We start from the raw sequence: 20,932 nt of genomic DNA on the forward strand, positions 1-20,932 counted from the left end.
GGTACAGTCACTTGTTAGCAAACCAACAGGTAAGGCTTTGAGCAGGCATGCTCTGATGCAAGCCTGAATGCCAAAAGAGGGTTTGTAGATGAAGAAGCCACAATAGCTGTCAAAGCCTAGGGAGCAGCTGTGCCCCTGTCCTGAAAAACTGAATAAATGAGTACTTTACAGCTTGGAAAAGAGATACTGAATAAAGGGCAATAATGATAACCACTGTTTTTCCGTAACACCAGAACATGTAGAAAACATAAAATATTGCATGTCAGGTCTAAAACACAGGCAGATTTACTACAGGAAGGATCACAGGATCATTTAATTTGCTTTTGGCTGTGTTAAAAGCTCCTGAAAGATGAGACACCTTGCTCCTGGAGCTATGTGACTCACTGCATGCTGAGGAAGGAAAGGAACCTGAACCTTACCTTTTTAGATTGGTCTCATAGTTACTAAGATATTCAAAACAGGTTTTCCTACAGCTGCTTTTTAAAAGGAAGCAGCCACTGCTGTCTTTTGTGAAAAATGTAATCCTGAAAAGGCTGAAGCTATGTTAACTCCCGAATCAAGTTTCTTGAAGGACTTGGATCAAATCCTAACCCCAGCTCTTGATATAAATATGAATTACACACTTTGCAGCTCAGAGGTCTTAGTAGAAGAACAGGTTTTAGTAGGTAGACAAAAATTTAGGCAGCAAGATATTTTTTATATCAAAAAACATTGCCACCTTTGAAGTTAAAAGCAAGTGAAGGTGAGGTAAGTGGCACAATGAAAATGGTGTCTCTGCCATGTAGCAGTTTAGAGAGCATCTCCCTCGTGTATTGTGAATACTCAGAAGAGGTAAATAATAAAACTTCTACCAGATGTGAGAAACTGACTCCCATTGGAAAAAGAGAGCAGGCAATTCCTTACTGACGGTACTAATTTTCTTCGTAAATGAATCACTCAGCCCATCACCATAATTGCTGTCATATCCAGATTAGTCTGTTATTTAACTTCCAGAACTCTGCAGACCTCAGCTAGGAAATTAATCTCATCTCTGTTTCTGATGATCACTCAGCTTTAGCAGAGCAAACGCCTTTCATTCCTATTGAACAAGACCGACAAGCTAGAACCACGGTCAACGCAATAGAGCACTGCTGACAGATAAGTCACAGTTAAAAGAGCTGTTGTCTGTCTTCCGTCCCCCAAAATCAGTGGATTAAAATCAAGCAGAGAACTACTTACTACGTAGGTGTGCTCATGAGAGCAACCCCAAGGAATAACTACAGATGCATATAAAAATAGAGCAATTCTAGAGCATCTGTGCTATTTCCTGTTCAGCTTTCCCTATTCCAAACAGTTAAAAATCTATCGCAAACTGTATTTATTTTGCTAGTCTTGTTCTCCCCGTCTGTTGTCTACTGCTTTCTTCTTATACAGGAGATAAGAAGCAATACACACAGGCTATATTGCTGGTCTGTATCAGCTTCACGTTAATCAGAGTCAGCCTGGACAAGGTATCAGTAGAACGCTACTATGATTCCAAATAGTGTTGTGTTGATTTGCCACATCAATTTGCATAATGTAATCAAGCCTATCTCATCACTAGGTCTAATATGACACGTTAGAGTACATAACAACCTCTTCTCACATCAAAAACTTAACATCATTATTTTGTACTGTATTATGTTTCTTTTTCCTATGCTTTATTAACTGGCAAGTTAACAGTAGTTCCTTAAATTTCTGAAAATGCAACTTATCTTTCCTCATATCGTCTTCTGGTCTGAGAGCAAGCCGGTTTCTGAAGGGCAGAGGTGTGAAAACAGGCTGTAAGTCCTCCTGCAGAAGTTAATTCTCATGCCTGGCTCTAGAGGCAAGGAGCTGCTTTCAGCAGTTGAAGGAAATGAGCAGCCACCTGGGTAGCGTGAACACTTGCAACTGATAATCACAATCAGCTCTCGCTCCCTTGCCATGAGAAAACTTGCCTGCTGTTAACTCCTGCCATCCAACACTTTCCAAGCTCCTTGCACTCTCCCTTTTTAAGGCCTCCAGCAGGTCATGACTCACTGTTTGAGAAACACTCCTATAGATGATAAATTTTCAAGCAAATATTATTATTATTGCTGTGAATATATGCCAATTCTAACAGGAATGTGTTCCCCAGCATAGGCAGAAAATAGAAATAAATATTTAGCTGAATGTGAAGAAACTTTTTGCTGTCAAGGACAAACAAAACACTGTTAAAGAGAGAAGGGATGCAGACACCGTTGTCTAATAAGCAATGACAGCTTGTATATAATATCACTTCTACAGATTCAGGTTACAAATTTATTTACATTATTTAGTGTTTTTGTGTAATGGCGTACGCAGATACTCTACCTCGGGAAAATACTGTCTCTGGTGTTAGGTTTGCCATCAGTGTCACTCCAGAAATCTGTGTAGTGCTATGATGGCGTTAGCCAACAGATGCAGGTTGAGTACTTAACTCTGGGTACTTACTTTCTGGCAGCTCTCGATGAATTCATCTATGGTAACTACTCCATCTTTGTTTTTGTCCATTTTCTGTTCAGAAAGAATAAGAATGTGTGTTTATCCTCCTGAAATCCTGTGTAAAACAAGTCCTTTTTTTATTATTCATTTCAGTTATATGTCAGCCTAGGAGTAGCCAAGCCAAAATGCTGTAAAGATAGTAAGTGATAGTAAGTGATATACTGGAATAATCTTAAGGAGCTTATTGTTGAAAAAGCAAGGTGTAATGAATAGATCTGAGAAACTTGGGGTGGAACCACAGAGAAGAAAAGGGATTACAAAATCGGTAGGATATGCAAAACTCTTACAACAATGAAAATCTTTCTGTACCTGCTAACAGAGCAGTCGTTTTGGCTCCTTCGTTACCCAACCCACCTGGAAAAATGTTTCCACGTGTTGTCTAGGCGCATCCTCCTTGAGAACAGGGTAGGTGCATTTCCCCATCATATCATATATTGCTTTCATGATATCAAGCATTTCCTGCAGAGGAAAAAAAAAAGTCTGTGTGAAGTAGGTGTGTTGTAGGCACTGCTTTAACTCAGAAGACATAAATGATTTTAAGGTTTTACATTTTTAGAATAAAATGTTGAGATTGTGCCTGTTATTTTATGACTGAACAGCTTCGAGAAGGAACTTCTGTGTTCCTAGAAATTCTAGCACGCTAGTTCAGCTTTCACAGATCAACTTGTTAAATAGATGCAGATGTATGATTTTGATTTTAAATTATGTAGAATACATGCAAGTTCATGAATTGTGGGAAGAATCTCCTGAGGTGGTGTGAATAAAAATAAACAGAAGTTCTGTAACAGCAAGTGAATGGTCAAAGCACATCAGCTTCTTACAACTGAGTTTTCCCTAGAGAAAATAGAAATGCTCACGCACACACCTGCACAGATGCAAAGAGTCCTCCTTTTATATCAAAAGCTTTCAATTTTGTTAATTGAGTGGCTTGTGAAAACTCTAAGAATAATTATAAAAACAAGTCATTTGCCCATATGCTGAGAAATTATTCTATAGATTACCCTTCTATAATAATCATGAAGTATTTTTCTAAAATTATAAAATTATGACTGCTATATATATATTTACATAAAGACCCAGTTTTGAAAAACTATGTATTTTTATAAAAGCATTCATTGGTCCAAGTGTAATTTAAGTATGTGTTTGAATCCTTGCAGAGTAAAAGATGTAGGAATCCTTTTATATAAATTCTGTTTCAAGTAAATTTTTTTAGTAATAGATTAAGAAAATGAATAATAATTATGGCCCACGTACTTCATTCTTTTTTGCCCAAATACCCTACCAAACTAGTTTATTATAGCAACTTTATGTGCATATACATAGGCATAAGTTGAAACCAAACATTTCTGTACCCGAAGAATTTTTTACAATTTCTGTGAAGATATTCCATTTTCAATTTTTATATATGCCTTTAAAATGAGAAAATGACTTTATTTTAGCATGTCTAGTTTCATAATATATGTTTATTTGTTAATTACTCTAATTTGACAATGAAGCCATTATTCTATGAAAGCAGGATTTACATATACAACCTTTCGTTTCAGTGATCAGTGTAAACAGTAGACCTTACCTCTTTAGTTATATATCCATCCTTATTTATATCATACAAATTGAAAGCCCAGTTCAGTTTCTCCTGTACTGTCCCTCGGAGTAAAATTGAGAGACCCATAACAAAATCCTAAATAAACAAAAGGACTTGGTCAGTTTGAAATTGAGTAGTTTTTCACAAACACTCAGAAATCCAGAATAATGTGTTTGTCAGAATCATGGAAGTCTGGAAAGATGTCAGTTCTTTTTTTTTTTTTCCTCACAATAAGTGTTAAAGATTTCTGGGTTGGTTTTTGGTTGTTGTTTTTTTGGGTTTTTTTTTTTTGTTTTGGTTTTTTTTTTTTAATAATTAGCAATCTAGGCACTGTTTGCTACACTTAATAAGTAAATTGAGTAATTTTCTATAAAATAAGCCATAATTTTCTGTTAGTGGATTTATCCTCAGAAATGCCTCGCATAAGCAGTTCCTGTTGAACTTAATACCAGGGAAAGGCAATCCTCATGGTTTAATGGTCCAAAAAAAAGTTAAGTGGGAGTTAGATTAATCTAAGCACAGGAGACCAATTTTGGGAGAACTATATACTAAGGAACATTAAATTCTTGTTAGATCCATGCTTTGTTGGAGGTGGAATATGTGGTTCCCAGATCTCTTGGATTAATGTGCTGCAGTCAACATTTGAAACTTCATGTATGCTACAGTACACCTCAGTACTTAAACCTTTTATGGAAATATGATAGGGAATAATATTTATTATCTGTCCATGTACCACCTTAATGCTTTTGTGACCCACCAATGGTCTATTGCTGTAGAGCTATTCCACAGAAAAAAATCAGAAGACTTCTGAGATTATTTATATGTAGTATTTGGTTATAGATTTTTTGCTTCATAATTATTACTCTTTTGACAGCACAAGCCTCATTAACATTTAGTAAGCATCTTCCAGATTGGAGAAAATATCAAATGGGATGTGTCTTCACCTGTCTTCTGTATTTCTTAGCATGTTAACTTCTTTTAAACAATGGCTTTTTTTCCTTAACAATCTCCTCAACCTTTTTCTATTTAATAAGCTTGTAAAGCTTGAAATTGTTTCTGTAATAGGTTGAGCAGAACATGGCAAGAGCTTATATTTAAATGTGCGTTTCTATGTCATTGACAAAGACATACAGGAAGTCTTAGAGTATCATCAAAGCAGAAACAATAAAAGCTGAATAAATTCTTATCAGCACCAGCAAAGTTTATGCATTTCCTTAAAACAGGAACAATGGAAAATACTGCATGGAGGCTAGACATAAATTACAAAGGTCTGATGTATCACACAGTCAAATAAATATACCCGATACAGGGAAGCATACGCAGACATCATGGCCTCAGATGGTCTAGTAGGCGCGGACAGCTCTTTTGACAGCTTCGGTCTTTTTAACAATTCAAGTGGTATGCTCTGGGTTTTCTTAGTGTGGCATAAATTTTTGTCTTACTGGTATATGTGCCCTTTGGGGTAAATGCATACATGAATCTTGAAATAGTTTTGCTCAACTTGTCTTGTCTACATCTCAATGACTAATTGAGGGTCACAGGGTTAAATCTCCAAACAGCTCTTTAACAATGTACTATTAAGTATTAAAATGTTCAAGAAGTTCAGAACAGATTTGATCACATTAGAGCATTAGCAATTAACCTTTTTAATTCAGTATCATTTCTTCACATCTTTTCTGCACTGTTTTACATTCCTGATGTAGCTTTTCCTGAAGTCCTTTGCAAAGGTCTCCAATAATTTTATTTTCTTAGAGTATTATAATTCAGAACTCTGAATTTATTTTTAATTTGGCACCAATAACATTTTTACATTTATTCTATCTAAGCCATATCTATTTTTCTTTTCCCGATTATTTATCTTTCTTCCTTTTTCTGATGCACCACCCACATGTTAGCTGACTTCCTGGCATCATTTATAGCCCCATTTGCAAGGCTGCCTTTCTATCAGCAATGTTAAAAACCACACATCAAAAAACCCTTGACTTTATCCTGTTTTGCATAGACCTTATAAAAGCTGATACAACTCAAAAGCTTCCATGTGTATGCTCTAAACTTTGCAAGAGCGAGTCATCTCCTTCCATATTGCATCAACGTGTTTGGGAATCGTGCATAGTTGAGGTGCCTTGCCTTTGTCTGGTTGTTGTGCAGGAGACCATCTCAGGAAGAACAGAAAGGATTTATCATAGGAGGAAGTTGTGATGAGCTGAACAAGGACAGTTAGGATAGGATATCTTTTCTACACACTTACTTTCATGCAGTTGAAGAATATAGCAATAAAATCATATAGAAATGGCAATCTCATTCAATGGACATAGGCTAAACCCACAGGGTGTTTGGGGCTAGATCCCCAAAGAGAAACAGGCTCTGCGTGGTGGAAGACGATGTGTGTGTCAGGAGCATTACAGCTATGCTAGCTGTTAAGCTAGAAATCCAGTGCAGAATGCCGTAGTAAAGCAGCAGTACTCAGGGTAGCAGCTAAGCTCAGAGAGCATCTGTCCGTATGCTTGTTACCAACAACCCAGTGATGCTTGAGTCAGGCACACCACTGAGCGTGAACCCAAGTCCCCATTACAATGGTAATGTACTCAGATGTGTTTTCCTTCCTGCTTTAGGGATCTGATTTCTGGAGAGAGAGGGATTCTACTTTTAGAGGCTACTTATTTTTGAAGCAAGTTTCACAGTACTGCTTGGACACTTAGATCCCCTCAGGATGGCAACACTGTCCTCTGAGAGGGACAGTCCTGCTCAGCTGAGCACCTCATCAGGAGAGGTGCATCTGATCTAGGGTCACAAAGGAGCCTAAAACTCCGGAGGAGGTCTGGACTGCAACACAGCTCTAGGTCAGGTCTCTCTTCAGTCTGACAGCAGAGTCAGAAGCACAGAAGTCTGTGCTTTGGTACTTGCCTTTACTCCTTTCCACAGCATTCTCTTTCTAACTCGCTAACTTTCTGCTGAGTGTGCTAATACCTGGGAAGATCTCCATTAACTGCCAGACTTTCCTGTGCCAATCTTTGATTCTGCACGAAAGGGGAGCGTCTCACTGAAGGGTTCCAAAATGGAGCATCATGGCACCTGTATGGCACCTCTGTGTGCTCAGTGTCACAGCCCGCCATGTTGCAGGTCTGCACTACACCTGCGTAGAGCCTCTGGTTGGGATCTGGGGCTAACTCGTATTTGGTTGGGTTTTGGGTTTTCTGGGGGTTGTCTGGTTGTTTTTTTTTTTTCCCAGTGGTGATTAATTATCTCTTAGCAAAGCTGTTGGTGTTTTTGTGATTGCTCTATCCCTCAGTAAATCTTTGGGGAATACTAGTTCATTAATAAATTAATTAACAAGCTTAATAGTACGCTGTCTCAAATCCATAGGAAAGTTTAAAATTATTCCACCTGATCACGTGTTCCTTTATGTCTTGCTCAAGGCCAGAAGAAGTAGGTAGGTGGCCACCTAAATCCATTTTTGGATTTAGCTCTTAGAAGTGGTGGAGCCCTGGTGCATGTAAAACAAAAGTCTGCTGTATTTCTTTGTAGCTACTTTACACCAGCTGATATTGAAATGCTTATGAGATCACCACTGTCCTGAGAAAAATTGGCTCATTTTCTACGTGACACAAACAAGGATTTTTGTGTTGAACACAGAGAATCACACTTGGATACATTCATTAAACTGCTCATATTACTGCCTTCGAGACAGTGACTGTTTATTATTAATGAAATGCCAACATTGTGTTTGATTTTAAGACATAAAATAAGACATAACAACATAGGTTAATTCTGGACTTTTCTATGGAACTGAGTTAACATGCTTGTTAATTCATTAATTAATGCAAAATTCTCACGTAACAATTGAGGAATAAAGCAATCAGAAAATCACCAACAACTTTGCTAAGAATTATTGATTTTTTTTTTTTGAGAAACAAATACAAGCTTTTTTTAATTAAAAAATGACAAAAATCTTTAATCATCTCCATTGCATCTGGGCAGAGTTTTGTACGTTAAGGCACTGGGATTACTGAGTGACTTTCCTCTCATCAAGGTCACATTTAGAATAGCCTTAATCTTCACCTGCAACAAACTAAGGGTACTGATTTGGATATTTGCATGTGGCTGCAATGTGCTTTACCTTTGACTGTATGTCTGAAGTTAATTAGCCTCAATTCTCCTGACTATGTAAATAGCCTTGAGGCCCAGATCTTCGCTTTGGTTCAGTTACAACATTGATGCAGCAAGTGGAAACCTTGCTCTCACATCTGTCTTTGCTGGAATAAAGAACTTCAGTTCACCAATATGCCAAAAGAGCCCTTCGATAGCTGGGTCACTAGGTTTTCTGAAACTCTGTTTGTCCCTCATATTAAAGCAAAACTAGTTGGCATGACTGATGAAATAAGTTAGTCTCAAAATTGATGCAATCATGAAATAAGGAGAGAGAGGTTCAAGCAGCTAGTGTCATGAGTGTGCTTTTATGCTTCATAAAATGGTTCAGTTGGAGAGCCTGATTCCTATCGGAGAGTACACAGATTTAGGGAGGACATAACTCTAAGGACATGGCAGTCTCACCAAGCAATCTCATCCAACGAAGTTGGGTGTTTAAGTTGTGCTGAAGTCTAACACTTCATTGTTGATGGTTGAAAATTTGAGGAAAAAAAGAGCAAAAAGCTAGAACACATTATCTCTTTCTTCTTCCCCACAACTCCTGCTTCATTAGAAAAAGGAGAGTGCAACACAAAAAATATCATTTTCACCTATATTCTTTCAGTACCATTTCAGATTTTCATAACCTTTTAACATAGAAGAGAGCTGAAGAGTCTTTTTCATCATAGGTCATTATATTAAATTGTATTTAATCTTACACTTTCATATAGAATGTAAATTGGGATAAATGATTATTTATGCTCCGAATTTTTAAATCACCCCCTTTTTTCCACCTTTTGTGCTGCGTTTTGGGTTTTTTCCCTAATGAAAATGAGAAACCTACAGTACAGATTGGTATAGAAATAATATGGCACAGCAGCACCTAGGATAAAAAGGAGCAAGAAAAAAATGACATGATTGTATTTTTCACATTTCACAATATCTACTTTCACATTTTGCAGCTACTTTCACATGATCAGGAAAAAACCTAAACATTTTTAACATAAGGAGGATGCTTTCAGAATGGCTATCGTACAGTTTGTAAGCATGTTGCTACATGGTACAAGGACACAGAAGTGAGAGTCTTTTGACAGCAGCAGACGTGCTGGATTCACAATTAGTGCACATAATATCAAAGTCTTGATTGCTCTGTCTGAGTCAGTATTGAACAAAAGTAAGCTGGAAATGTCTGTTTTGGCAATGAAAAAAACACTGCTTCTTTGATTTTCCTGATTTATTTTATTCCAAAGCCTTTTTTTGTACACAGACTTGCACTTTGTGATATTCAAATCCCTTAAAAAGGGCTTCATATCTACTGCATTTTTTAAAGCTTTCTAAGATACAAATATCAACAAATCATCCAGGAAAGATACAAAAGCTTCTTTTGTTCTCATTATTCTTAATGGTAACAAATGAAATACTTCTCAAATATTGATGTTAAAATGTTTTTTCTCATTGCCTCTGTTGTTGCTGATTTGACCAGAAGGATTCCTTGTAGAATTAGCCTATGTACAGAAAATGTGAGTAAAACCTCCGTTCCTGCTTCTAGTTTCACACGGAGCCCATTGATTTCAGCTGCTTGGAAAAAGGTAGATGAGGTTCATGGGTTTTTTTAAAGTAAATGCACATAATTCCCCACAAAATGATCTGGTTATAGTCCCAGTTGAGGTATAGATTTCTGATCGCAGCGCACCTGCTTGGCGAGGCTTCTCCTTCCATATTACGTGAATAATAAAGCATTGAAAATGCTTGAAAAAAATTCTGTCAGGCCTGCCAACATCATTCACTCAAGTAAATCATAAAAACATGTATAGGACCTTGAAAGAAATTCAAAGTGGGTGTATTTATCACAATCCAGTCTCAAGTTGTAAGGATATCCTTCGTCCATTAGAAACAAAAAAAAAAAAACCACCAAAGCAAAAATATCCTTTTGAAAATGGAGATTTTTTTTTTCTACTATAGCTTAAAATAATGGCTCCTTCACAGTATTTTGTACACCCTGTTTTCATCTAAACTATTGCAGAGAGTTGTCTTTTTACCGTGTTATTGCATTGATGACGTCAGCCTTTGCAGGTGATGACATTGGCCTTAGCAGGGAAAGGTAGAACATTGAAAACAGATTAGGCAGTTAAATGGAGGAAGAATTAATTTCAAACTCTTGTGCTTTTAAATACATTTACTTTAAAGCCTTTTTTTGTAGAGCCTTCTCCTGGAAACTAATAGAGTGTGTGAGCAATCTTATTTCGGCTGAGTCATCCCCATAACATTAGTTGTAGTTCAGAGTCCTTACCTTGCAGAGGCAGGGAGGAAGATAAGGATTATTTTATGTAACTTGCATATAAATTGGGTTACCTTTTAAATGAACAGATTTATAAAAATATTACATAGCAGCACAGTCTGAGTTACCATTTTGGCATATACAATTGTAAAATAATAATAATAATAATAATAATGACTTTTGTTAATACATTGGAAAAACTTGAAACTTGAGTCACATAAGCTAAATTTTTCATGACGTGAGCCATATAATAAAAGCCACCAAACTAAACTTAATTAAAAGGAATGGGAAAATATTAAATTGCAGAGAAAGAAGTAACACCATCACTTACCTCAAAACTTACAGATCCATTGTGATCAGTGTCAAATGCATTAAACAGAAAATGTGCATAAGTTGTGGAATCTACAATTTAAAACAGTAAAAATAATTCATAGTAAGCACATCTTATTTCATTTAATTTCATTCCATGAAAAAAATTGATACCAATATATATTTTGATATCAAAATTTGAGACCAAACCTAAATTTTCAAGTCAGTTTAAACTTCTGTTTTGGCAGGCAAGGAGGGAGAAATTTTAAGTGCAAGTATGTGGGTAGCTACACCATTACAATTAGAAAATCTAAAATTCTGGACTAGAATATCTTTATTCATTTTCATTCCCCTTTCTACTAATCACTGATACCTGAACTGATAGCAAAGAAGTCATGTTATTGTCCACTGAAACCAGCTGTGTTAATGGGAATGCTACTTTATCAGTTAAATGACCGGGATGGGGGATCTGTCTCACATGTTAAAGAAGAAAAATGTGTTCATTTGTTCACTTTAAATGAGGGAAGCAGACACTAACATCTGTGCATCTGGCGTATCGTTTTTACTCTGCAGATGGACCTGTTACCCAGGTTGAAGGTGATCGTGTCAGAAAGCCGCTGCTGCACCTGGGTCATACGGTCACCCACAGGTGAGAGAAAATCCTGTCTGGAGAAGCAGATGCTTAAAGCCGGTTCGCTGCTTAGTTCCCACGAACATCATATGAGGGCTAGGAGCTTAAAAACCTTGGCGAAACTGGCTGTCACTAACAGAAGTGGTCAATAAGACTCTGAAGACCACCTCTTCACTAATTATTTGTATACTTTTCAAGCCTCCCGAGCAGTGCATATCGACTATTTTGGAAACACAATACGGCATCCAATATATATCTGTCAAGCCTCTAAGTTTTTGTAAAGATCTATCTTTCCATTTCCACTGAATACCTTCCAGGAGGCCCAACCTGCTCCAGAGTAATATATTGCAAAGAGAAATCTTCTCCAGAGACCACCCCGTTGATGTGAGGTAGAAGCTGCTGGGGTTGTGGGAAGTCAGCTTTCCTCAGCGTCTTTTTCCCTCTCTCAAAACAATGCGAACTAATGTAGGCTGAGGTGGCGTTTACTTTCAATACTCATTGCTTTGCTCTTTCTACTTCATGTACTTACATTAATTTTAGGTAACTTGACACTGACCTCACAAACTTTTAGTAAAGTGAGAAGTGATATGAAATCTGTGTCGCCCTTGCAGGACAAACCCCCCCTCTATCATGGAAAAATCTCCTCAGTGCTAAGACGCCTTTTTCTGATTTCTTGGCACTAAACCATTTTACCTGTCATATTAATCCTGAAAACCTTTATTTGTCACAGCCCAGAATATTGTTTTGAATTAACTGAGTGATAGTCTTGGGTCACTCACTTGAAACGTCACCTTGACCCCAAGGAACAATATGTACCTAAGCTCAAAACTGTACTTCATGGATTCAGATCTGATATTAGTAAGTGAAGTCTCTGGTCTTACTTCAATATGTTAATTTCATATGACGTGAAATAATTGTAACAAGAAAAAACTCTGCAACCTTTAAACCCTGCGTCTGCTAATGCTTTTTCAGAGAATTAAAGAAAACAACAAACACCACTCTTGAGACATTCATTTGTCCATGTATCCAGTCATCAGTGTAATTGCTTGAGCATGGCCTAGCAGATAAATTCCCACTTTAACTGAAAAAAAGTAAATTTGTTGACTTCAGTTTACATTTAGGATTTTAATAGTCATGTTTTCTAGAATCTACTGAGACTTCTGTTGTGCAACAGAATATACTATGCAAACTACCTTCAGGGGAAAAAACCAACATATTATAGAGGTATAAGTACTGTAAACTGAATTTTAAATAGCTTCCCATTCTCTTGGCATTCATTTCTTAGGAACATGTGAAATATTCCTAATTATTTTCTGCAGATTTACAGAAACACAAAAGTTAACACAAAGGGGTTTTATTGTTTGTTGCCCATACATGACACAATATACTACTCTTTTTGTATGATGGTATATTAAAAAAAATCTCTAGTTGAAGAATCTTTTCTTTCTAGTAACCCTTTCTGAAAAAAAAAAAAAAAATTCAGAGGTCTTTTTCAGAGTTGTTTGTTCAGGCAATTGTGGTCTGAAGTTTTGCCTTCCAAAACACTGCAGGATGAGGTATACCAGCCTTTTAACTAGAGCTACTTAATGTGATTTCCCCCTGCTCCCTTAAATCTGAACATTAATCATGTTAGACAGCAGCTTAACTTTTAAAATAAAATATGTTTTATTTTCAGGGATCTAATATCATAACCAGTAGGCTAAATTGATATTTTGACAGGAACAGATATTAAATCAGAATTCCTTTGAAATACACCATTAAAGCATTTTAAACATCAGAGACAAAAAATGGTAGTCATTAGACATCCGAGAATACGTCTTATCACACCATGAACATAATCTGTTCTGTTCATAACTGAGGAGGAGCGTAATAATTATTCAGTGTCTGGATTCTTATCTACAACCTGCCTGGCTGAAGAACAAATCACAAGTTATATTTCAGGCGATCCACTGCATGAACGCAGGGAGCCTATTCATTCACCTGTATTTCTAAAAAGAAGGTACTGGAGTGCCTTTCTGGCATGGAAAGCTTTTTACAAAGCTACTTCTGCCTTTTAAAATGCAGCGACTTTACCGCAGTTCTGCGTCATCTCCTTTGTTACTCTTAGTGTGGCTCCCTTTTCCTCTTTCTACTCCTCCTATCCCTTATCCTGCATAGTCTTGAAAGTCACTTGGTGGAATGACTTGCTGGATGACATTGGAAAATGACTTTTTGGTGATTGCTTGCACGCCCTGAAGCTTTAAATCTTACACAACATCATTCTCTTTGCTCAGATCTGAGTTGTTATAATGATCCATTGTGTTGTATTTGGTTTTGCATTACATAGACAATTGGGGCATGGATCTACATGTACAACAAACGCTTTAACACAGCGACAACTTTCAAACTTCTTTTTTCCTCTTTAATATTCAGACATACATAAAAACAATATTTTAAGGGCGACTGAAATTGGAAGGCCTCAGCTGCACGCAATATTTTGGCAATGCATTCAAAGATTTAAGTATGCAATCTGGCTGCTTAAGTGGACAGTTAAATATGATGATCTCACCCCGTTGTTAGCATGCAGGGATATGCAAATACAACAGCTAATTGGGCTTTGAAGATATCTTGGCTAATGTGAGGAACAAAGACTAGACTTTGGCTCCCATACCTCTCAGAAAATGGCGAAAGTCAACACAGACACCAACAAACCAGCACAAACCCTACGCAAAGCAGTTCAAGTCTCAGTGGGCCCACAGAAATTAAAGGATTACTGATGTGAGCTGTTACTCTTCCAAGGAGATTCAGCTCTTCTTCTGTTTCCACTGAATATTTTTCCTGAAATTTTGAGGAATACTACATAAGGCTTTCACATTTGCTTGTGCTGTCTGTATGTACTGCTTAGGCTGCACGCCATCGCGTGGAGGCCATGAAGGATGGGGAGAGGAAGGGAATAGCTTTTGATGATCGCTTCGCAGTGCTCGTCACTGAGATCTCTGAAACAGCTTTGTTAAGAAAGCTAAAAAAGCTATTACTAGTACACAACAACATCTGTTACTGACGAGTGAATTATCTGGATTCGATACTTTTCTACCTTGCTAAAAATCTAATTTTAACTGCATTTTACTAAAGTTAAATGAAGCAAGAAGAAAAAGCATATTTTTTTCAGAAAAGTGTAGCTCCCTTGTTGCAGACAGAGTAATGGCATTGTTGAAATTGCAGTGAATAGTGTAACCATGTGTCTCTGTAACGCAATATTGCAATTGCTACTAAGAAGCCATAAATTTTATATGGAGCGTGCCCCAGGATGGAGGCTTGTCAGCTTGCAGCTTTGTTTCCTGGGGTTTAGCTGTCACAGCAGTCTCTCAAACTGATCAGGTTTCTAAAGGTGATTGGTTTTTCTTTTGTGGTGCAACTATAGCTTTTTACAGGTAGCAAGGTAGCAGAAACGGACAGTTTTTCTGTGTAGAAGTAGGTATTTATGACTCTAACAGAATGATGCAGTGGAGAGAGAAACTTTTTGCCTCGTGTGCCAGCAGAGGATTTGAGCAGTGGAGGGACGGGATGCAGCGCAGAGAAGAGCAGCTGTGGGATGAGAGGGCACTGGGGACCCCACAGCTGTAAACGACTCACCCGTGGTCGGCTAAAGAAATGCAGGTGTGGAGCTGGACAAAACTGGTTTTAGGGGTAGCAAGGAGAACAAAGAAATAGTATCTAACACATGTAAAAGCCACCACCTACAATAGATTTGGGTGTAATGTGGAGCTGCAAATCAATGGACAAAAAGAAAAGTGTAAAAATGTGTTAGCAAAGGTGTAGAAATGACCCCAGGTGAATCCCAGAGCGAGGAAGAAGAAAGCACTAACATGACCATCCTATTCCTCCTGGGGAAGGACTCCAGATGCCAACGGTCCGCTGCAGTCCCCACCTCCTTCCCCCAAATGATGCCACTACCCTAAAGCCCAGAGGAGCAGCAGAAAGGTGAGATCAGCACTAGGGAAAGGCATAGAAACTAGGAATTGAGTATCAATTTTAACTACATTAATATTCTTTCCTTTCTGTAACAATTAGGTCTGAACTAATAAAGATTAGGCTTTTAAGACTACATTTATTCTCACAATACACTTTAGCTTTACTCTCGGAAAAAGTATGCTTTCTCTTTGCCCATAAACAATTTTGAGTGTAACAATAGGAAATATAATTATTTTTTTAATTAAGTGTAGTAAAGGTGTAGTAAATCACATGCAGAGAATTATTTTCACTAGCAAGGGTAACTAAAAAATATAATATCTGAAATTGTAATTGTTAGCCTGGTTTAAAAGCTTAGATATAATCAGTAGGCAGGTCAACTCTTTTAGCCTTTTGTTCTTCCCTATTGAGTGTGCCTACTTATTGAGGATTTCAGTGATGGTAATCCACACTGAATGCTGCTCTTTGCCTTCTTGATATTCATTCAAAATAAAACTAATTGGGAGATGTTTTATTCCTACCAATTAAGTGTGGTGGGTTTTGTTGTTTTGTTGTTTTGTTGTTTTTTGTTTTTTGTTTTTTTTAAATACAAGTGAAAAAAAGAGCTATGAACAGTTCCAGGGAAACATGCAAATCTCAAGAGCTGTGGGAGAAGATGAAGAGGCAGGATTGAAGAGCGGTAGGAGAATATGAAGAGGGAGGAATGAATGGTAAAAGCAAGAGGAAAACAATTCAAACTAAAAGAAAATCCAAGGTTCAAGGCAAAAAATTGTTATACATTTTTATGTTACCTTCATTGCACTAAAAGATGATGAAGATAAAGAAATTAATGAAACCTCTCAATTGAAATTAAGGCTAGCAAAAAAGCCCTCATTTAAGTAGAGAAACCCCACAGAAGTCAAGGGAGCTCTGCCATGGGTATTAGAGGGTACCTGTAGTGCCTCCTACAGTTTTCATGCCTCCTGTGAAAGGTTTTGTGGCATAAAAGAGGATGGGGAAGACTGTGCAGAAAGTTGGAAAGGAAATAATCTATCCAGAGAAACCTGGTTTTCAGAGATACCCAAACACAGGTGGTAACATCATAACAGGATACTGACTTCTTGTAGATATCGTCGCATTTCATTCAGAAATACATACATTAAAATGTGTCCGGCCATCACGTAAGTACCCCATGGGTTCAGACAGAGCTCGAGACAACAATCTTGTTAAACTGAGCTACAGGCTCTTTTATCAGACTTAGAACCTAACAACCAGAACTCTCTGTACACTGCAGTACTAACTGCGTCTACAAGTACTCACCTCCCTGTGGAAAGAACTGAGAGTAAATCTCTTTAAAGGTTTCTTCATTGACAACACCACTGGGGCATTCCTGAAAAAAGTGAAAGACAAGAAATGAATACCATCCAACCCAGCTGAGTCAAATTATGTGTTCATGAGACTGCACAGAACATGTATGTGATTCTGAGAGTCTGATTTTACATTTTCAACCAAGTATTAATGCATTATATGCGTATCACTTCAAATTATCTTCCTGAAGAGTTCCCATGGGACAAAAATTTCTCCTGTGCCATGTATCTCCACTTCAGTATTGAGATCTGGCTGACAGACGTGAGCAGCAACCACTCTGCCACAGCGCGTGGAGCAGTCGGTGTCGCTGTGGGCCATGGGTGGTTGCTCCCGTGGCTGCAAGCAGCACTTGACCAAGCAGGAACGTAAACTGCATTTGCAGTTAGGTAGTGCTATTAGAACATGCAGTCATGTTCTCCCTGAAGAGTTACATTCAATGAATTCAAAAGGTTCTACCACAGAAGATCTTGTTCAAACCTTGCAGATCCTTCTATCTCTTTACATCTTTTTCACAAACTGAGATATGTAAGAAAGAATAGGCAGAAAGTGTCAGAGCAGGGTGATTACAGAGAAAATGAAAGGAAATGAAGGAGAAGAAAAAGAGGATTAGAGCGGTGACTTTACAGAAATGACTTGGGCAAAGAAGAAGGAAAAACAGAAGGATACTGTATTGTTTACGAAGTCATGCATAAACATCCAAGACCAGACAGCCGTCTTCTAGTCCTGAGTTTGCCAGACTGAGTAGATGATTTTGGGCAACCTAATTTATTTTGGCCTCAATTCCTTCTTTAACACAGAGGGTGAAGCTGGCAAGTTCTTTAAAAAGAAAGTATTTCTCAAAACAAAGCTAAGTAAGAAAAAACAAATTAAGTGTTAAGGTTCATACATTTATTTTTGTCCATTGCTATGCTATTGGGACTGACAGTTCAAGCTTATGTGCTCATAGTCCTAAACTGGGGAAAGGAAATAGCTTTAAATTAAGGTAAAGAACACTATAACATCTTTTACCAGTGTAATAACAGCTTTTCCTGTGAGACCAAAGGATATTTCTTTTAGATCAAATAAAGAACACTGAGATATTCATAGTTCTGACAGTGTCTGCTAAGAAACAAATAGTGTAATCTCGCTAATTGAGAGATAAACGCACCGCCTGAAAAACACGTCAGATCTGTAGATCTAGGATTATTCTGATTTATGTCACTTACCCTCAGCCAAAATCAGCTCTTCACCATAACTAAGCGTGTGCAAACACATAGTAAGAAACAATTCTGTTTGATCAGAACAGACAAAGACTGGCCATGGAGAGAGACGTACGAAATTATTTGTTCCTGGTCACAGAGGCTGTCACCGATGGAGGCAGAATTAGAGCTCAGGTCTCTGTAAGCCCAGATATACACTGACTGCTGGGCCACGCTGCCTTTCAAACCGAAGCCTTTGGGGAATGGGGGGAACAGTGAAATGAATCTAGCGTCTCTACCCTTCGTCAGGTAAGGAGCAGTCTGCTAATTAAGGCAGCATCTCCCTGCCTGTCATGTATTTGGGTGCGAGGGCATTCTAAAACATCTCTCTCTGCTTTACCAGCTTCCCCAAAAGACTGTAGTCAGACAGTCTAGCATCTCTGTCGTCGTCCCCAACACGTTTACTACACTGCTTGTCTTTTTATGTGAAGCCTTGTGGAGTTGTATAAATGCATGCAAAGCAGCAGAATTTTTACTTGTATTCAAAGTACAATAAAGAAAACATCAGTGAAGCGTTCAGATACGCACTGATATAACATAGTTGTTCAATGTGGGAAATGTAACAAAGGTATTTCATAAGTTCCTCTGCCAAGCATACATTGGTATATACTCTACATCATTCCCAGACCTGCTCAAGGAAGAATAACCTCTCTGAGATGGGTGGGAGTGTGAAAGGACAATGCAGTATTTTAGAATTTAGAAAAAGAAGCCATGGTGTCTTTCTGCTCTGCATATAATTTCTTTTCAGGCAAAAAGCTAGGCACATTTTGAGTGAACTAAAAAGAAAATCTGTATATTGAATTTGTACAACTCAGATTTTGCATTTTCTTTATTTTTCTGAGCATCTTAATAAATAATGAATGACAAAATGTGCATTTAAGGTCATCTAACTCTATGGCTTATTGACATGTAAAGCAATTTTTCTACCTTTTCCCTGGATGAGAAAGGCATTCAAAATATGCTCATTTTGCAAAGAGTGCTTTCCCATTTTTTACAGGAAGTGCCAGCAACTCCAACTGTGTCAGTCCTTAGTCTGAAGCTGTGAAGAATAAGATTCCCATTTCCTGACTGCATTTAAATGTTATGACATTAGAGGACAATTAAAGGTATTCTGCAAAAAATTTTCTGATTTATTCTCTGTTAGTTCAGAATAAGTTAGCATCCTGTTTTTAGAGAAATACATGATCTACATACCTTATTTAAAGGTATTACTTTTTTCTGTCACTTAATGAACTCCAGTTTCACCGTACTGTTTGAAAGAAATGTTGCTTGGAAAGGCAACCTACTTTCACATAATTGCTTATTAGTAGAGCCAGGAATGGCCTCTCGAGTTTATCTAGGCTGATCCTCTGCATTTTCCTCTTCTCTTTACCACAGCATTGCCAGTAACACCGTACATTTTCCATCCTTGGAGATCTGTAGTAATGGTATCTTAAGGACATTCATTAATCTGTGATGCTGGCCAATTACTCTTATCAGAAATATTTAGGTGAAACTTTTCTTTCTTTGCTTGGATCTTTCCTCTGAGACTATACAAGACTGTGAACACTTCTGTTCTTAAATAATTATAATCTAAATATATATATTTAGCCAACATCATTTACCTCCAAGACTGCTCTTTTCTTGACTCATAAATCTGGCTTTATTGTGTTTATCAGGAGATTTCTCTAGTTCAGTGAAAGAGATTTAATATTGCAATTGTTAAGTATGCCCTGTGGCTTTATGTCAAGTTATTGCTGACTTCTTGCATTGTACGAACTGTAATTAAAAAAAATCTTTCTAACCCTTCATTAAACTCTTATAAAAGAAAGTAAAATAATTAAATAGCTTGAAAGATAAATGTGAGGCTTATTTAAATGATTTCTTACATTCTTTTTCACTCCAGCTGTATATGATTTGTTTTGTTACAGAAAATTTCTGTTTGACAGTCTTTTAAAATTGCATTAATGATGTATTATATTTTTCTCCCAGAGAATAAAAAGGAGGAAAAGTTCATCTTGAACTGTTTTTCCTGAGTCCAGTCCTTTCTCCTTTAAAGACACAATAAGATAAACCAACAGAAAGAAGAGACAGAGAATAATAAATATCATTCTGCCTTTTGATGATCTCTCTTGCCTGCAGTTTTACTGCTGGGAAATTACACCTCCAGCACATGGTCTTATGAACCACTCCAAAACCTGTAAATTATTTACAAGCTTCATGCTGTCTAAGCTGTCTTTTTTTTTTTTTTTCAGTATTTCTGAGAATACTGCAATCGGTGGATTCATCTTTACTACTTAATCAACACCCTTTTTGGACAAGAGGCAAACCCAAAAAGACACAAAAAAGGAGATGCAGTGAAATGCAGGAAAGAGATTGAAGGAGAAGTAAATTCAAAGCTCAGACTCTGGTCTGTATAATAAGTTTGGGTTTTTTTTAATGATGGATTTGGTTAAATGTAAATTTGGCAATTTTAAATATATTTTAATTATGGCTTTTGCATGACAGGTTCTTCATCCCATGCTTTATCTGTTGTCAGTGTGTGTTCTGCTTCATTTTAGGTATATGTCCGTGTCCATTGACTTAATTATCTCTGACTGACAATATTTTCTCTTTTTGCATGTACATCTATTGTGACTGAAAATGTAAATTTTTGATAAATACAAAACTTAATGGAAGAACATGTACGTAATTTTGAAATAGCATGCGTACACTTTAACGCTAATTCTACCAAAAATCCCACACCCTAAACCTACCGTGGCTTTTCATAGCCCGGTCCAGTTCCTATTATACATAGGCGTTGATCAAAACAGCATGAGAATTTAAAAAATAGCCTTGATTTAATAACATAATCTAGTCCAAATTAATAATGAAATCTGGGCCAACAGACTCCTCGTGAAGCTCAACAAGAATTGCAACATTCTGCATCTGGGAAGAAATCATCCCTTGTGCCAGTACCAGCTGTGAAGTGA

General features: G+C 37.3%; 2 protein-coding genes across 12 annotated transcripts in view; one reads left to right on the forward strand and one right to left on the reverse strand.

Annotated features, from left to right (window-relative positions):
• The window catches only part of PACRGL (parkin coregulated like), a 33,640-nt gene extending 21,442 nt beyond the window's left edge, over nucleotides 1-12,198 (forward strand). Inside the window, exons 9-10 of the transcript XR_008576977.1 lie at nucleotides 11,391-11,466; nucleotides 12,179-12,198. The gene's annotated coding sequence lies outside the window, so the exon portion shown is untranslated. The remainder of the gene's footprint in view (nucleotides 1-11,390; nucleotides 11,467-12,178) is intronic.
• The window catches only part of KCNIP4 (potassium voltage-gated channel interacting protein 4), a 450,983-nt gene that overhangs the window by 3,557 nt on the left and 426,494 nt on the right, over nucleotides 1-20,932 (reverse strand). For all 11 annotated transcript variants that reach the window (XM_054824802.1, XM_054824796.1, XM_054824798.1 and 8 more), the window contains 5 exons: nucleotides 16,696-16,765; nucleotides 10,840-10,910; nucleotides 4,094-4,201; nucleotides 2,878-2,982; nucleotides 2,473-2,535 (listed from right to left, as the gene is read on the reverse strand). In XM_054824802.1, the coding sequence (XP_054680777.1) occupies nucleotides 2,473-2,535; nucleotides 2,878-2,982; nucleotides 4,094-4,201; nucleotides 10,840-10,910; nucleotides 16,696-16,765 (417 nt within the window). The remainder of the gene's footprint in view (nucleotides 1-2,472; nucleotides 2,536-2,877; nucleotides 2,983-4,093; nucleotides 4,202-10,839; nucleotides 10,911-16,695; nucleotides 16,766-20,932) is intronic.

Source organism: Grus americana, chromosome 4 (assembly GCF_028858705.1).
Source record: "Grus americana isolate bGruAme1 chromosome 4, bGruAme1.mat, whole genome shotgun sequence".
NCBI lineage: Eukaryota > Metazoa > Chordata > Aves > Gruiformes > Gruidae > Grus > Grus americana.